The sequence below is a fragment of the Nuphar pumila genome, chromosome 8 (assembly GCF_984573655.1).
Source record: "Nuphar pumila chromosome 8, dmNupPumi1.hap1.1, whole genome shotgun sequence".
Lineage (NCBI taxonomy): Eukaryota > Viridiplantae > Streptophyta > Magnoliopsida > Nymphaeales > Nymphaeaceae > Nuphar > Nuphar pumila.
This window is the reverse complement of record NC_143256.1, coordinates 21,821,938-21,839,972: the sequence shown is the minus strand read 5'-3', so window position 1 is coordinate 21,839,972 and position 18,035 is coordinate 21,821,938. Positions and strand designations below refer to the sequence as shown.

Below are 18,035 nucleotides of genomic sequence, written 5' to 3'. Positions count from 1 at the left end.
TCTATAAATTCCATAATGGTCTTCCTTTCCGTTATCTGGAACCTCTGAATGTGGAGTAACTGTTGTCCTTTCTATTATCAATAGCTTTTCTCCCCCTTTTCATTTTGAAAGTTTTTGCATGAATACTGAGCTGCTTTTGTTTGTAATTACTTACATATAGCTCATTTTCTTGTGATGTTTCTTCATTTAGAAAACCTGGTGTTTTCATCATTCAAAGGCTTTCTCGGTTAAATTTGGATGCCTCCTCTATTCACATAATATGGGCTTTGGTATTATAGGTCTCTACCTCTGAAAGACTCATCTTCAGGAAAATATACCTGAATTTCACGCTCTCACTTGAAAGGAATAACATAGGAGGTGGGGTTCTTCCTTAAGTTGAACTCTGGGATTCATATGGGTACAAAAGGTTCTCCATGTATACACCTACAATCATCAAAGCTCGGTGATTCAATGTAGCTATACATAAATGGCTTAAGTCTCTGATATTCACCTAATCTAAATATACTTTGTATGTCTCACTAATTACCAATGGACAATATCTTTAGTATTGTTGGTAAGACTTTTTTCTCTGGATACAGGTATTTATAAACTTGACTATTAAGTTACTTGTGTTGATTTAAATCTGTTTATCTTCTCATAGATCATTAAATTATTCTTTTCTCAGTTTGCTAGGATGACTGCCTCTAATGTTAATGTCTTCTTTTCTTAACGAAGTGAAACACTTTGATTTCAAATGTTTCTTCAGTTGCTTCAGATATTCTTTTTTCAACAGGTACCAACAAAGGAACAAGTAGTTGCACTATCCAAAGACTTGCAGAACCGTGCCACTGTCCCTGGTAATTTGATGGATGCCATTTCTAAATATATTCTCCATTGGTGATCTATTTTTCTATCGTTATTTTGCAATGGATTGCATTGACTAAAAGTTGTAATGTTGTACTGCTTTGACTGGTTTTCACAAGTTTTTGTGCTATTGGAATTTTGATTTGATTGATTAGTCAAGGTTTCATGTTTCATTACAAGTTTGTTCTTTATATAAGTTTTTTTTGTTTTTTATGCTGAGAAATAAAAAATAATATGGAAAAAATTACAACAGAAAAAGAAGTTTCCTAGGAAATGGTTAACTGTATAGTATGCTGCTAAGTGTGGAAATGCATCCATGTCTAAGTTTCTGTATCATGCATCTTCATTGCTAGATGCTAATGTATCTTCTGTACAAATAGTATTTACGGTTTATAATTTTCTTTTGTTGACGATCTGATTTGTCATAATATGAGAAATGTAAATTGCAAAGGGCTAAACACCTTTAGGTGGAAATATTTACTTTTTTGAGAAAAGAATATTAAATAAATTTCAAAAGCAGTTAGGTGACAAGTCACCCAAATGCAGCAGACAATAGCAATGAATATTCACGTAAACAACTGATAGCTTGTGAGCAAGTCCATGACAGGTCCCTACCCCGTCATTTTTTATTAGCACAAGCAAGATGTCTTTGGACATTAAAGATAATATGCATTGGATTGGAGAGTTTCCCTTGAAAGTTCTATCATTTCATTCCTGCCCAGTAAACCATTGTGCCAAAAGTAACTGCCACCTCTTTATATGAGTCACTAGCTTCTTTTCTTCCCTTCTCAAACACTTTGGACCCAATAGATGATTCCTGGGCAGTTGAGATTACGATACCTGGCCAGGACAATTTGAAGATTGTTTGGGAAAATGGAGATTACCAAAGAAGGAGCAGCCGTTCCTCCCCCTCCTGGTAAAGATAGCATCAGCTCACAAGTAAAAACCTTTTTTCTTCAGGTTATTTTGAGTATTGATTTTGGCTAGAGATACCATCCAAGAGAACCCTTTAGCTCTAGGAGCTGGTCCAAAATTCCAAAGCAATGCTCTGCCCACGGCTGTGATTGTGATGATTGTGATTGGTAAGAAGATGCTATTGAAAAGATTCCCAACGTGTCAATCTCCATCGAATGTTATCTTCTTTCTAACAGTTTCCATGCAGTCAACTAATCCATCTATTTCCGCCATTACTCAAATTCTCCTTGAAGTTTCATCTAAATTCAGTATTTGATCCTGAACTTGGATGCCAGCAATGTGCCAATATAGAGGTTCATTTCTTTAGCCAAGCTATAAAGGTTAGCAAGGCACTCAGCAAATGGAAATATGTAGCATCTGTCTTTCGAAAAAAAAAAAAAAGCTTCTACCTTCACCCAGTTTTAGCTCCAGACTCCAGCTTCAAAACAAAGTCTTGAAAAGCTGAAATCCGATCTTTCCACGTAACAAAACCATCCTTCATTTTCTAGTGGAACTCCATCTTTTAGGGTTGCCGCCCTAGTCACATTTGACTTTAACAAGTCTGGCCAAGGATCATCTATCGAGATTAATGACCGCCACCATTTCCTGTGCAGTGCTTTTGGGTAGCCTTTTGATACCAAACTACCAACTTCTAAAGGTGATATAATATGATTCCATCCGGCCAAATGACAGCCTTTGCCACTGTTGACACCCTTTCATATGAATCCTCTCATCATTCTTTCAATTCTTTTTTCAGCCTTCCTGGGAAAAGTACTCATGGGGAAAGCAAGGATGGCAGTTATAACATGTCTCGCCAAAGTAATCCTTTTGGGCAAAGATAGATATCTCACCCTCCATGATTGGATTTTTTGAGTGACCTTTTCGATTTGGTTCCAGATGATGTCTTTACTTCTCTCTTTGATGAGAGACATGCCCAGGTAGGGGATAGGCAATTAACCTCGAGTGCACCTAGATATATGTTCTATCACCAACTATAGTTCATGACCTGCATTGAAAGGAAGAAGGCTGCATATCTCCTCATTAACTGTTGCACCTGAAATTTCACCAAATACTTTCAGTATTAGCCACGTACGACATAACGGTGCCCTTGAACATGTCACCGCATATTGAGTCCACAAGAGGGGCTCCAATTGTAACGACCCCAAACTGACCCTCAGAAAAAAAATGTGAAAACTGTTTTTTTAAATGAATAAATGATATTAAAATATTGTGGAAAGATATCCCAGGGATTCAAGGGCACATCACAAATTTAATATTCACAAACCAACATATATTCCACACAAATTTATACAACAACAACAACTACTACGCCTTCATCCCAAAACAATTGGGGTCGGCGATATGAACCAAAAAAGAAAATCATTCTGGGTCTTCCACATGAATCCTTCTCCTCCAATCATTTCTATCCAATGCCATGTCCTCGGTGAGGTTCAAAGCATTCATATCCTTTCCTATCACCTCCATCCATGTCTTCTTAGGCCTACCCCGACCTCTTTTAACTAATATATTTTCCCATTTCTCCATCCTTCTAACTGGAGCATCATTAGGCCTTCGCCGAATATGTCTAAACCACCGTAAACGATTCTCTCTCATCTTATTTTCAATGGGTGCAACGCCTACCTTCTTACGTATCTTCTCGTTCCGAATCTTATCTTTTATTGTATTTCCACACATCCATCTCAGCATACGCATCTCAGCTACACTCATTTTTTGAATATGATGTCTCTTGGTAGCCCAACATTCCGTACCATATAGTAAAGCGGGCCTAATAGTCGTCCTATAAAACTTTCCCTTCAACCGCAATGGCATTCTACGATCGCACAATACTCCAGTTGCACTTTTCCATTTCATCCACCCAACCTTTATCCTATGATTTACATCTCCATCAATTTCTCCATACTTTTGAATGATAGATCCCAAATATTTGAAACAATCATCCACCTGTATTTCTTGCTCACCAAGCTTCACTACACTCCCATCACTACTTCGTTGCTTACTAAACCGACATTCCATGTATTCTGTCTTACTCTTACTCAACTTAAAACCTCTTGCTTCCAATGTCTGTCTCCATAATTCTAACTTAGCATTAGCCCCAGCTCTAGACTCATCAATCAAAACAATATCATCAGCAAACAACATACACCACGACACATTTTCTTGAATTGATCTCGTAAGCTCATCCATCACTATAGCAAATAGGAAAGGGCTTAAAGCAGATCCTTGATGTAACCCAACCGTTATAGGAAAAATGGTTGTCATCCCTCCACAAGTGCGGACATTGGTTACTACTCCTTCATAGATATCCTTAATTATACTAATGTACTTGAGAGAAACACCTTTCTTCATCATTGTCCACCAGAGAACGTCCCTAGGTACTCTATCGTATGCCTTCTCCAAATCAATAAAAGCCATATGCAAATCTTTGTTCCTCTCTCTATATCTCTCAATAAGTTGTCTAAGAAGATGTATAGCTTCCATAGTTGATCTTCCAGGCATAAAACCAAATTGATTTTCCGATATCATGATAACCTTCCTCAACCTAGACTCAATCACCCTCTCCCAAAGTTTCATAGTATGACTCATGAGTTTTATACCACGATAGTTTGTGCAATCTTGTATATCACCCTTATTCTTATATAGAGCCACTAAAGTACTCTTCCTCCACTCATTAGGCATCTTATTTGTCCGCCAAATCTTGTTAAAAAGATTTGTCAACTATTCTAAACCTTTCTCTCCCAAGCATTTCCAAGCCTCGATAGGTATACCATCTGGGCCAACTGCCCTTCTTGATTTCATTTTCTTCAAAGCCTCTGCAATTTCTTTCTTTTGAATCTTGCGCATGAAGTCACGATTCATCTCATGAAAAGGAATGGACAAGTCTCCCAGATCTTGAGCATGACTTTCATTAAATAGCTTATCAAAATAATCTTTCCATCTCTCCTTAATCTCCTCATCTTTGACTAAAACCATTTGCGTTTCATCTTTGATACATCTAACCATACCCAGATCCGTCGATTTCCTATCTCTCATCTTTGCAAGCCTATAAATATCATTCTCGCCCTCTTTGGTATCCAACTTGTCATAAACCTCCTTATATACCTTATCCCTCGCGTTCCGAACTACTTTTCTAGCTTCCTTCTTTGCTATCATATACTTCTTCAAATTCTCATTATCACGACTCTTACTTAGATTTCTATAACACTCTCTTTTAACCTTAATAGATAATTTGACATCCTCATTCCACCACGATGTATCATTACCTAGCGGTGCACCGCCTTTAGACTCACCCAATACCTCCTTAGCCACCTTTCTCATGCCACCCGCTATCTTATTCCACATTGATTCTGAATCCTCCTCGAGACACCAATCAGCTTCCTTAACTACCTTCTCTACAAACATTCCTTGTTTAGCTCCTTTCAGTGCCCACCACTTAATTCTAGGATCTATCCTATGTCTATCCCTTTTGTGGCATTTTCTAATTCTAAGATCTAAAATTAAGACTCTATGTTGTGTAGCTACACTTTCTCCTGGTATAACCTTACAATCGATGCAACAACCCCTATCTCTCTTTCTAAGTAGGAAAAAATCTATCTGACTCGTATTAACCCCACTTTTAAATGTTACTAGGTGAGACTCTCTCTTCCTAAACCAAGTGTTTGCTAAGATCATATCATAGGACACACCAAAATCTAAAATCCTTTCTCCACTTTCGTTTCTTTCTCCTATACCATAGTCCCCATGGATACTCTCAAATCCATCCCTACTAATGCCTACATGCCCATTAAGGTCACCGCCGATGAAAAGCCTTTCTTCATAAGATATCCCTTGTACTACTCCATCTAAATCTTCCCAAAATTGACGCTTAATGGAATCATCTAAACCTACTTGAAGTGCATAAACACTAATAATATTAATAACCTCTGAACCTAATACTAATTTAATAAGTAAAATCCTATCACCCTTCCTACGGACCTCAACTACATTATCTATAAACTCACGACTCATAACAATCCCTACTCCATTCCTATTCCTATTTATTCTTGTATACCAAATCTTATATCCCCAAGGTTCTATCACTTTTGCTTTCTCACCTACCCATTTGGTCTCTTGTAAACATAAAATATCAATCTTTCTCCTACACATAACATCTACTAACTCTACCAACTTACTAGTTAAAGATCCTATGTTCCAAGTGGCTAACCTAATTTTATGGTCTTGGACTAACTTCTTTACTCCCACCCGTCCAACAAAGTGAGGGAACCCTTGCCTATTTGACACCACACCCGGGCGCCGGTGTGACGCGTCGCTTCCGGGCGACGACCTAGCAACCCTTGCCCATTTATCACTGCCTCCGGGCCTATAGAGTACAACGCGTCGCTCAGTAGGGAACGCCCCAACGAAATTCTCATATTGGTTCATATTCATAGGGTATGACTAAGTTTTTATGTTGGTTGTCACAGGCCTACCGCAACCCTCCTCCTTTATCCGGGCTTGGGACCGGCAGTGGATAACTAAACAGTTATACACAGGCGGAGTTATTCCACACAAATTTATGCAAACCATAAATTTAAATTGAATTTAATTGAATAGAATAGTCCTCATTTAAGGTTTAACAAGCTCCCCAAAAACCATAACTACTAAAACAGTCAGAATCCGGTCCACTAAATCATAACCCTCACTCCCTCCAGCAAGCCGGTCTTGCCATCACTGAGCCTCAGTACTTGAAAAAGGTTTTTAAAATTGAGGTAAGAACTAAAGTTCTCGTACGAGAATCTCTCAAAATCCAACAATAAGGAATATAGCATAAATCAAATCAAACATACATTTAAGAGGGCTTTAACAAAACAATTCTCATTTAAAACCGACTTACAAAATAAACCAGTTTAATTTAAGACAACCAAAGATCATATGCCACATAAACTTTTAGGGATGCATCAACCAATGCAACTTGCATGAATGTCTTTTTAATTTAATTATTAAGTTTTGCTTTTAAATACATGTCCCTAGTTAATGCAACACATTTAAATTTCATCTTGAATAAAACTCGCGAATACTAGAAACAGGCCAAATCTTGAGGTCCAAGGCAGGTATTTTATCACACAATTGTATTTTATTAACTAGGTCCTACACAAGTCCCTCGATCGACGTCGGGATTCATCACTCTAAATCGGAACATTAGGAATCATCATCTAATGTCGGGACGACAAGGGCATCATCACCCTTCGACGCCACTTTTCTTTGTATACCAATAATTGCAACTGAGTCAAACAACACCACCCCTAGAAAAAGTGGTGAAAGTTCCCTACAAATGTGGTTGGGAACACGAATCACTCATCAGGTTCTTGGGAAAAACAGTGCACACGGCGTTCAGTATACTCACGGTTCTCCATAACCGCCATTCAAAACTCCCACCTTTCAGAGGGTCACCAAGGAAGGATAAATTATTACATTGTTTGGTCTCTTTTACCATTCTTAATTCATTGAAGATTCTTTACAAGAACGATTATGCAAATCAGCATGCATTATCTAATTTGGGCCTTTGCCTTGTCAATTTCAACAGTATAATGCATAAGCTACAACTAACTCAGAAGCATAATGAAACAATGTTGCAATGCATTTAAAACTTGTCATTTCAACAACAACACAAGCATCTGGCCTCCAAGGCCCACTAGTGGTTCAATCATAATCATGCAAATAATACACTTAAATGCCATTACAAATTCAAGTGCACACCAACACCCAAGGATAAGATAACACTGATGTGTGTTCATATCAAATTCATTTGAAACGGTAATACTGATGCATATTCATGGCTAAAAACTTAATGCATATTACAAATAAAAATCAAATTTAAGATTCCAGCCGAAAATCTGATTGATAACATGATTGCAAACCAATATTTTTATAATCGACTAAAATCAGCTTTGTTCTTCAATAAAAAATCAGGTTTAACCTAAACAAATCAGACTTAACGATTTCAAATGAAATTCAGATTTAGTCGATTTAAGTAAATTCGAATTTCAAATCAATTTCCAAACTAGATTTTTTTAACATAATTTGTAGCTTAATAGATTAAGTTCAAGCAAAACAGTCTTAGATTCATCATGAAAGTTCAGATTTTATTTCTTCAAGAATTCCAGATTTACATGTGTAACTAACACTCAATTAAGTTTCACTCAATCGCATTCCAATGGCCGTTCAATCATATGCAACGGCTCAGTAAAATCCCTATTTAAGACCATGCTTAATAAGAGTTCCAATTTAATAATCAGATTTACCATGAAAGCATTCAAGACTTCTCAGAGCAAAATCATGAGATGTGGGAAATCAAAGAAACTGGATTTAACAAACCAAGAATAAGACTGACATTTTTTGTCATCACTGGTGATCAGATTTATCAAAATAAGCGAAACTGAATTTTATTTAAACTGTCAGTTAACCAAAAACACAGACAGCATGCCCGATTCTTACCATACATCCAACACCTATGCATAGGGCATGACAGAACACAAAAAATATCAAAAGAAGCTGAATCAAATACTAACGCAACATTAAAGCATGGTAAAAATCTGTGTAATATGCAATCATGTGAAGGATTAATTTAAATAAAAAAAAGGAAGGCAAATTTCAAGAATAACTAAACCTGAACGTGGTCAGACTATGCATATGAATATATTTTCAAATCAACATATGCTAAATAGAGTTTCTGAACACATGATAAACTGTATATGGATAAAGTTCAGAAATACATTAATCTGATCCTAAAAAAAAGGAGGCCAGAGCATGTGATAGCTCAAAACGTTGCATTCTAATGGGTCTCAATCCACAAATCCCAAATGTGAATCTGATTCTTGGACATATTCCCTATAAGGGTTACCCATTCACAGAACTAAACAACATAATTAATCAAAAGCAAATCTAAAAGCAGCCTGCAGAAATTATAAAATATCAGCACCCTAAAACTAACAACATACATGTGAGCCAATTTTTTTTTTTATTTCGATCACAGTTTTAATGGGTTCAAAACCTGTCGTGAAACCCAAACACATACAGACTGCGATTTCCCTAGCCTGCTGAAACCAAAACCCTGTCAAGATAGGTTTTGATTTCTATTCTAGCTTTCTTAATCCCATGTGTGGTTCGACCCATGCTAACCTCCTACTTTAAGGGAGAGAGAGACTCGTACCTTCTTCTGTTGTGGACTGAACCACGAGGAAGAAGAGGATGCTGACGTTGAAGAGGAAGGAACACAGGTAGCCCTTTTCTCCCTACTGTCGTTCCCCTCTCTCTCTCTCTAACGCTGCTCCCCTCTCTCTGTCAAGATCATGATTTGAGAGGGAGAGGGTCACACCCTTTTATAAAAACATGTAAGGCTCCTCTAAAGAGGAGACATCAAACTCTGAAATAGGACTTCTATTTCTTTCTAGAAATAGATGTCCCTCCTTAACTAAACTACTATATATATATATTATTAACACTATAGTTATTATTTTTATCATTATTACAACAACAACAACAACAACAACAACAACTACGCCTTCATCCCAAAACAATTGGGGTCGGCGATATGAACCAAAAAAGAAAATCATTCTGGGTCTTCCACATGAATCCTTCTCCTTCAATCATTTCTATCCAATGCCATGTCCTCGGTGAGGTTCAAAGCATTCATATCTTTTCCTATCATCTTCATCCAAGTCTTCCTAGGCCTACCCCGACCTCTTTTAACTAATATATTTTCCCATTTCTCCATCCTTCTAACTGGAGCATCATTAGGCCTTCGCCGAATATGTCCAAACCACCGTAAACGATTCTCTCTCATCTTATTTTCAATGGGTGCAACGCCTACCTTCTTACGTATCTCCTCGTTTTGAAATCTTATCTTTTATTGTATTTTCACACATCCATCTAAGCATACGCATCTCAGCTACACTCATTTTTTGAATATAATGTCTCTTGGCAGCCCAACATTCCGTACCATATAGTAAAGCGGGCCTAATAGTTGTCCTATAAAACTTTTCCTTCAACTGCAATGGCATTCTACGATCGCACAACACTTCACTTGCACTTTTCCATTTCATCCACCCAACCTTTATCCTATGATTTACATCTCCATCAATTTCTCCATACTTTTGAATGATAGATCCCAAATATTTGAAACAATCATCCACCGGTATTTCTTGATCACCAAGCTTCACTACACTCCCATCACTACTTCGTTGCTTACTAAACCGACATTCCATATATTCTGTCTTACTCTTACTCAACTTAAAACCTATTGCTTCTAATGTCTATCTCCATAATTCTAACTTAGCATTAACCCCAGCTCTAGACTCATCAATCAAAACAATATCATCAGCAAACAACATACACAATGACACATTTTCTTGAATTGATCTCGTAAGTTCATCCATCACTATAGCAAATAGGAAAGGGCTTAAAGTAGATCCTTGATGTAACCCAACCGTTATAGGAAAATTGGTTGTCACCCCTCCACAAGTGCGGACATTGGTTACTACTCCTTCATACATATCTTTAATTATACTAATGTACTTGAGAGAAACACCTTTCTTCGTCATTGTCCACCAGAGAACGTCCCTAGGTACTCTATCGTATACCTTCTCCAAATCAATAAAAATCATATGCAAATCTTTGTTCCTCTCTCTATATCTCTCAATAAGTTGTCTAAGAAGATGTATAACTTCCATAGTTGATCTTCCAGACATAAAACCAAATTGATTCTCCGATATCATGACAATCTTCCTCAACCTAGACTCAATCACCCTCTCCCAAAGTTTCATAGTATGACTCATGAGTTTTATACCACGATAGTTTGTGCAATCTTGTATATCACCCTTATTCTTATATAGAGGCACCAAAGTACTATTTCTCCACTCATTAGGCATCTTATTTGCCCGCCAAATCTTGTTAAAAAGATTTGTCAACCATTCTAAACCTTTCTCTCCCAAGCATTTCCAAGCCTCGATAGGTATACCATCTGGGCCAACTGCCCTTCTTGATTTCATTTTCTTCAAAGCCTCTGCAATTTCTTTCTTTTGAATCTTGCGCATGAAGTCACGATTCATCTCATGAAAAGGAATGGAGAAGTCTCCAATTTTTATCATTATTATAGTTACTTATTTATCTTAACATGAATGGGTCATGGATCTTGGCCAATGGGCCCATGATCCATATCCGGATCCAAAGTTAGCGTTAGCTCTAGTATGAATATATTATATATTATATTAATCCAAACAACAAAAATACTATTATTTTAGGTAAAAATTTCATTTATAAAATTAAAACAAGTCAAGATTTTTTCGAGATATTACACCAATCCATATAATGGGATGCCAAAAAAGAGTCCAAATCCAACCGCCTCTTGGAAAACAGATGCCAGGCTCTCACTAGCCAAATTCAATAGCAATGGTGAAAGAGGACATCTCTGTCTAAGAGCCCATGACATCCCGAACTTTGGGCTATTTACTCTTCTAACTCTTATCGAAATAGAGATCATGAACATAAGTTCCTTGATCCGTGTTCATTTGGAGCCATTACCTTGCCTTTTTTTTATCTGAGGTTGCAGTTTGTTGTGTTGGTCTTGCTTGAAAGAAGTGGTTGACATATGGACTTCCTAGTAGTTTTTAAGGCTAGAGATTGGAAATTGGGTGAGGACCATAAACAATGAAAGAGAATGCCAAGAAGGAATTTTGGAAGAATATCACTGACCTTCCCATAGGTGCATCCTAAGTCACACGGATTCGGCAAGGAAGGTGTCGCACATGCATCGACGCGATGCGATGCGGGTGCACGTGCGGGTGCGGCAGCCGGTGCGGTCAACACGACCCTAGGTGCGTTGACCGCACCCAGGGTTATTTTCGTCCAATTTTTGGACGTAAAAAAATTTGTTTTTGCCCGATAAAAGGGCTGCGAAATGGGATTAGGGCATTTCGCAGCTCTTCTCTCCCGCACAGCTCTGCTCTCTCGCTCACCTCCTCTCCTCCCAGACGATATGGGCACGACGAGCACCATGCCTAGTATCTTGGCGATGACGACGGCGTCGACGATCTGGTTCCTCTGTTGGTTCAGCCCGCCCAAGACGACCACCACAAGAAACTTCCGCCTCTCCCGCGCCACCGTCTCACTCGCTCTCTGATACTCCTTGCTGAACCCGAGACACGGCCGGTATCCCTCCCCGTCTCGCTGCCTCCAGAACTCCAACTCCTTGCTGCCGATCCCCCTCCCCGCCAGCTCGTGCACCGAGAGCGGCGCCTCGAAGCCCAAGACACCGCCACCACTTGCCAACGCACCTGAGTCAATTGCCTGAGCAGCAGAGCAAGGCTTGGAGGCGAATGGCGGGAGGAAGGGATCGAGGTCGAAGCCTATCTTGAGGATGGCGACGAGCGAGAGAAGCAGGAGCCAGAACCTCCTTTCAGAGATCAACCGGAGGTTTCCTCGCCGATTCTTCTTAGGGGAGAGGAGGAGAGAGTTGAGGGAGGAGAAGGACCGGACGAGGTCGGCCGGGACGGAGATGTAGGAGAGCTGCCACTGGTTCTTCGGCCGCCACATCGCCGAAGCCGGTAGGGACAGTTTCGGTATTTCGGGTTTCCGAACCAAAGAGAGAGAGAGAGAGAGACTTTTCCACCAACCCGCGTGAAGAGAGACAGAGTGGGAACAATGAGAAGCAGAGCAGTGGAGGCTGCAATTTATATGGGGGGTGCTCGGCGAAGGGTAGTTTCGGGATTTCGTTTTTCGAAGGACAACGTTGCAGGAGGTCTCTTGGCGATGTAATTTACCGTTATGATGAATTTCCCTTTAAAAACACTTACAAAGATACCAATTTTAAAATTAGTTTTTTTTTATGTTGATTTGATCCATTACTTCATCGTCATTTATGTAATTATTCATGGTCCTGCTGCGGCACCTCTTTTGGTATGTAATTTAGTTCTTTTCTGATTTACTTATTTGATTGATATTTAGGTTGATTTATGTAATTGCTTTACTTATTTGATTGATATTTAGGTTGATATATTGCATGCATGATGAATGATATTATGACAATGTTAACTGTTAAAACTTCAAAATATATATATATATATATATATATATATATATATATATATATATAATTTTTTACATTTTTGCCCTGCCGCACCCCCCTCACCCAAGGTTTTTTAAAGTGCCGCACCCCTGCACCCGCACCCATGTGACATAGGGTGCATCTATCATTATGAACCTATGCCAAAAGTTGTATTACTTGAAGATGTATCATACCTCAGGATATAGAGAAATGCTATTCTGTTTGCTTCATGAGCTGTGTCAGACACCTTCTACTCATTTTATTTTCTGTGTTGTCCTTCACTCTCTTTTGCCTCTTTTTTATCAATCTTAAGGACGAAAATTGATTTGATTGTTGGTGGTTCCCACTCATTAACTGATTTTAGTGCATATGAAGATTTTAATGTTTTCTGCGTTGGTTTCAGTGTACTATTACAGAAATTATTTGGGTGTTGGCTTCTGATTTTATTATTGCATTGGTTAACCTTACTATTACTCACATCTGCTGTTTCGTGTTTCTTGAAATTGCATTGAACTCCTTAATCTAGTCCTTAGATAGACATTATATCTTTTTGCATTCATTTATTTTTAACTACTTGTTTGAAGTCCTTGACACTCGATTGCAGTGGTCTTCTGATGGTTTGGCCTTGTTTTGGTCACAGATCATGTTTATAAAGCTATAGATTCTCTCCCTACATCAGCACATCCTATGACACAGTTTGTGATGGGTATTATGGCACTTCAGGTGATGCACTGAATTTAGAATTCTGGAGTTTCTTTCTAGATGTGCTATTGTGTCTGCAAAGTTGCATATGTGCCTATGAATCCTTACTGACATGCCTGTTAGATTTTCTTTGTTGTTCGTTTGTTTCTCATCTCTAGGAATATCACGGGTGTACAAGATTTGATCTTGGCTTATTATGTAGCACATATATTCCTCTTACCAGCCTTATATGCATTCAAACATGTTACTTGCAATGAAGAATTTGTTTCTAGCTGAAAAAATTAGCCACTCTTCTGAGATGTTATCTTGTGCATGTCATAATTCATAAAGTATGACTCATCCAAGACATGTCCCATGCTAAAAAGTCTATTTCTTTTTTTATTAATGTGGATATTTAGAATTCAAAAATCAGATGCATTGCCATTGCCTCTATTAATTTTTCATGCTTCAGTTTATGGCAATTTCATTTTAGCATGCCCTATGCAAAATTCTTATGTATTTATAGTAATATTGGTGCTCATTTTTGGTCTAATTGATTTTGAAATATATTGTCGTTTAAGTTATATCCTTTGGCAAAATGCGGTCAACAGTGCTACTTCAGTGATACATTATGTGTTTTACTTTTTATTTTTAACTTTCATAATCTATTCATGAATTTCTGAAATACATTATCAGTGATAAGGGGTATACCCCTCATTTTCCTGATTCTTTTAGTCGAAAAACAAAGGATGTCCATGATCCGCCCACAAGGAACATGCTACGGTGGCAAACAAGATTCAAGTGTCTCGTTATAGAGCAATAAAAAAGTCCCATAAGGAGCAAAAGTTTGTAAAGACTGTTTTAATAACATACCTAAGGATTGGTAGCTTCACCAACATAGACATGAAATCCAACGAGAACATTAACAAATAAATGTGGTAAAAGTATAAAAATCATAAAATGTGGAACAATAAACTCAGTATGTGGAGTAGGGCAAACACGTTTGAAAGTTCTGGCAGTCAATTAGTGCTTGTCAAAAGCATCCATTCGATATTGGTCATGTGGAGTTGCGGATTAAGGATGGAGAATGTGTTACTAGGGGTGGGTTTGAAGATTCAGGGAAACAAAAATCTGAGTTTTGGTCACTGTCATTGCAGATAATGGATTTTGACATTGTGAGAGATCACTGGTGACTGTTAAAGTAGGTTGGGCTTCTAAAGTGGACACAAAAGAAAGGTCAACAGAATGGGGATTTGTTCAGATTTCAGAGACTCTGAAAGATATAGTTTTGCTAATTGCTTTATGTTTTGGCATCCAGGAACCCTTCATCAACTCTCTTTGTTGGCATCTATAGAGTGAGGCCCTGTAGCTACATGTCTTAGTGTAATTGGTCCTTGGGCCAGATTTGGTCCATGATATCCATGAAACCTGTAGTCATAGTTGCACACATGCTCAGTAGGAAATTCCATTTGTTCTTTTCTTTCCTCACTTTTTGCCTTTATTATGGTGTGGCTCTATGCATCATGATCTAAGGCCTTTCTTATTGTTATTGACATGCCGCTGGGGAACTTGTTTCTTAGTGCTGGCTGGGTATAGAACCACTGTCAAAGGGTGTAAGATCCTATTACCCTTTTCTATTTAATAGAGTCTGTTGTATGTGTTCTACAATTTAAGTACTTTATAGTCCATATCATTCCTTCTTCCCTAGTACATGGTTTTCTTTTCCTATTTTGCACCCCGCAAAAGTTTGATGTTTATACGGTATCTATTCTGAACTTTTCTTATGGTCAGACAATATGTCATAAATGTTTCCTCTAACTCTTCTTTCTGAGTGTTTGTAAGATACTACTAATGGTGAGTCCATCCATATCATCTGAAAATATGCTCAATTTATGTGCATTGCTTTTCTTATTTTTTCCTGGTGTTCTGGTTATTTGAATAGATGCCTTTCTTCTCCAATTTTTAATTCTAATTCTTTCTGGAGAGAGTCTTTGTACAGCTCCACTTTTTATGATAGTTCACCTAAATTGAAGCTTAATATTAACTATGATGATATGAGTTTCTTGTTGGCTCAAAGTGACGAAGCAGAAGAAATCTCTCCACATCTTTGTGATCTAGTTATTCATTTCACTGAAACCTTTCCAAATGTTCCTTCAATATACTAATCCTTGTTTGTGATTTTCTTATTTCTGTTTCAAAGGTTGAAAGTGAATTTCAGAAGGCTTACGAAAGTGGAATTGCAAAATCGAAGTATGCACTTTAAGTTAGATATATGACCTTTCTTTTTTGTGATGTTATGGTTATGTGCTTCACTATTGTCTTTTCTATGTCTGCAGATTCTGGGAGCCCACTTATCAAGATTCCCTTAACTTGATTGCCCAAGTTCCAGTTGTAGCTGCCTATGTCTATAGAAGGTGATTTTTAGTCAGCTGATATTGTGTTCTTTGTACTAGGATCTGTTTCTAGCAACTTACTTTCTTGTAAGAAATTGGAATAGTAATTATGTAGATAAGAGTAAGCTTGTTAAAGTTCATAAATTGGTGAGACTTGATAAATTGACCAGCTATCTCTGAGATCAATCATTGTCACCTTTGTTTTATGCAATTATCTGTTTATTTCCACTAAATGCTCAAATAAGTTACTCTGGTCTCGATTAAAATGTGAGTGCTTCTAATTTAATTTGTGTACTTAACCTTATAAAAGTATATAAACATCTTTACATAGACACCTTTAATTGCATTCATATGTGTTGCATGTAAATGAATAATCAGCTTCTACATCTTACGGGAGGACCAGAGATATTTGTGCATACTTTTGTTTCCTGTACAGTCTTGCACTATTTATTTCTTATATTTCCTTTTGGCTGACAAGCATGGTATTCGAATCCAAACGATCCCTTTGATTATGATCTTAGATAGTGTGACTCTAGCCAGTTGGCCATCAAATAATCAATTAAGTGGTTGGATAGAAATGATCTCTGTCCTTGTTTGATAGAGTTACAATTTTTTCTTTGAAAGGTATACAGTGTTTTGCATTGTCATAACTCATAAGTAACCAATTAATTGCATGAGAAAGAAAAGTTGGAATCCTTCTTAGGAGATTTTTTTTTAAATCATGGGGAAAATATCAACATGCTAATGAATGGTTTTGAATTTGAGGATTAAGTGAAAGTTGTGCATGTGGGTGTGCATGTGTGTCTGTGCACACGCATGCATGTGTGTGTATGTTGCGCAGACAATAACACTGTTAAATTTGTTGATGAAGGATATACAAAGGTGGAGAAATCATACCTGCTGATGGTTCATTAGATTATGGTGCCAATTTGTCACACATGCTGGGATTTGACAGTCCAAAAATGCAAGAGTTAATGAGGCTATATGTTACCATCCACAGGTGCAAATTTCCCCATTCTTTCTTGTTACCTACAAGTTCTAGTGTACACAGTTTCTGAGGGCTGCTTGATATGTTTAGTGTGTTCTTTTGGTTTCAAATTTTTCTGATAAAATGGTGTAATCATAACCATTATTTCATGTAAAGAACTGGGATTCTTTTATTTGTAGTGATCATGAAGGTGGAAATGTTAGTGCTCACACCGCACATCTGGTAAATTCCTTTGATTCAATATTTTCATTGGTCTACTGTTCCATAACCATTTTTTTATGAGTCAACACTGCTGTAATCTTTTCTATATCTTAAATCTCTAGGTAGCTAGTGCCCTTTCAGATCCATACCTTGCATTTGCAGCTGCTCTGAATGGTTTAGCTGGGCCACTTCATGGCTTGGCGAATCAGGTACTGAGTCTATGGTTGGTATATTCGCCAATTTGTTTGAGGGCTGGTTATCATTTCTCTTGTTCTCAGAATGTGCAATAAACATGAGTTGCATTTTGAAAGTAATTATTGAGCAAACCATTTGTTGAGTATCAGTTTTTGTGCATCTATGGCATTATTTAGTTGGATGGGTTTGAGATAGTGATTCCATGTTGGGCTGCTTTGACTGGTTATGTAAAATAGCATATCCAACCTTATATTTTGAAGCCTTCTTTCATGAGTCACATATTTGTTGCAATGAATGTCATATAGAGACATTGGTTTTCCACACTAGGAACAGGAAAAAGGATGAAAGAATAGTTTTAAAGGACTCTATATCGTGAGTCAGCTACATGGGTCATGGCAATAAAGCCTCTTTTATTTTCTTCATGCTTTCTCAGCTCAGCAATATCCAGGAGGGCATTACGAACATGTGAGAATTTAAGGAAGCACCACAATATCATGATAAATTTTATTAGTACTATTTATTTCTACATTACATGTGATTATTAACTTCTTTTTGACATTCTCATCAGAGAACCTCACCAACAAACTAAATTGTTAGAGAACCATATTATTCCATATTGATTGACCTTTATCATCTCTGTTTATCGGAAACATCCCACCAAAATTTATCATGTGCTAATTTA

The 18,035-nt window shown here is 37.6% G+C and overlaps 1 protein-coding gene across 3 annotated transcripts in view; it reads left to right on the top strand.

Moving 5' to 3' along the window:
* Nucleotides 1-18,035, top strand: part of LOC149829773 (citrate synthase, mitochondrial-like) — a 103,671-nt gene that overhangs the window by 44,725 nt on the left and 40,911 nt on the right. For all 3 annotated transcript variants that reach the window (XR_016433745.1, XM_090016083.1, XM_090016084.1), the window contains exons 8-14: nt 773-836; nt 13,536-13,618; nt 15,777-15,826; nt 15,913-15,990; nt 16,841-16,969; nt 17,137-17,179; nt 17,281-17,367. Coding sequence is in view for 2 of the 3 variants with exons in the window: in XM_090016083.1 (XP_089872209.1) it covers nt 773-836; nt 13,536-13,618; nt 15,777-15,826; nt 15,913-15,990; nt 16,841-16,969; nt 17,137-17,179; nt 17,281-17,367 (534 nt within the window). In the remaining variant the exon portion in view is untranslated. The remainder of the gene's footprint in view (nt 1-772; nt 837-13,535; nt 13,619-15,776; nt 15,827-15,912; nt 15,991-16,840; nt 16,970-17,136; nt 17,180-17,280; nt 17,368-18,035) is intronic.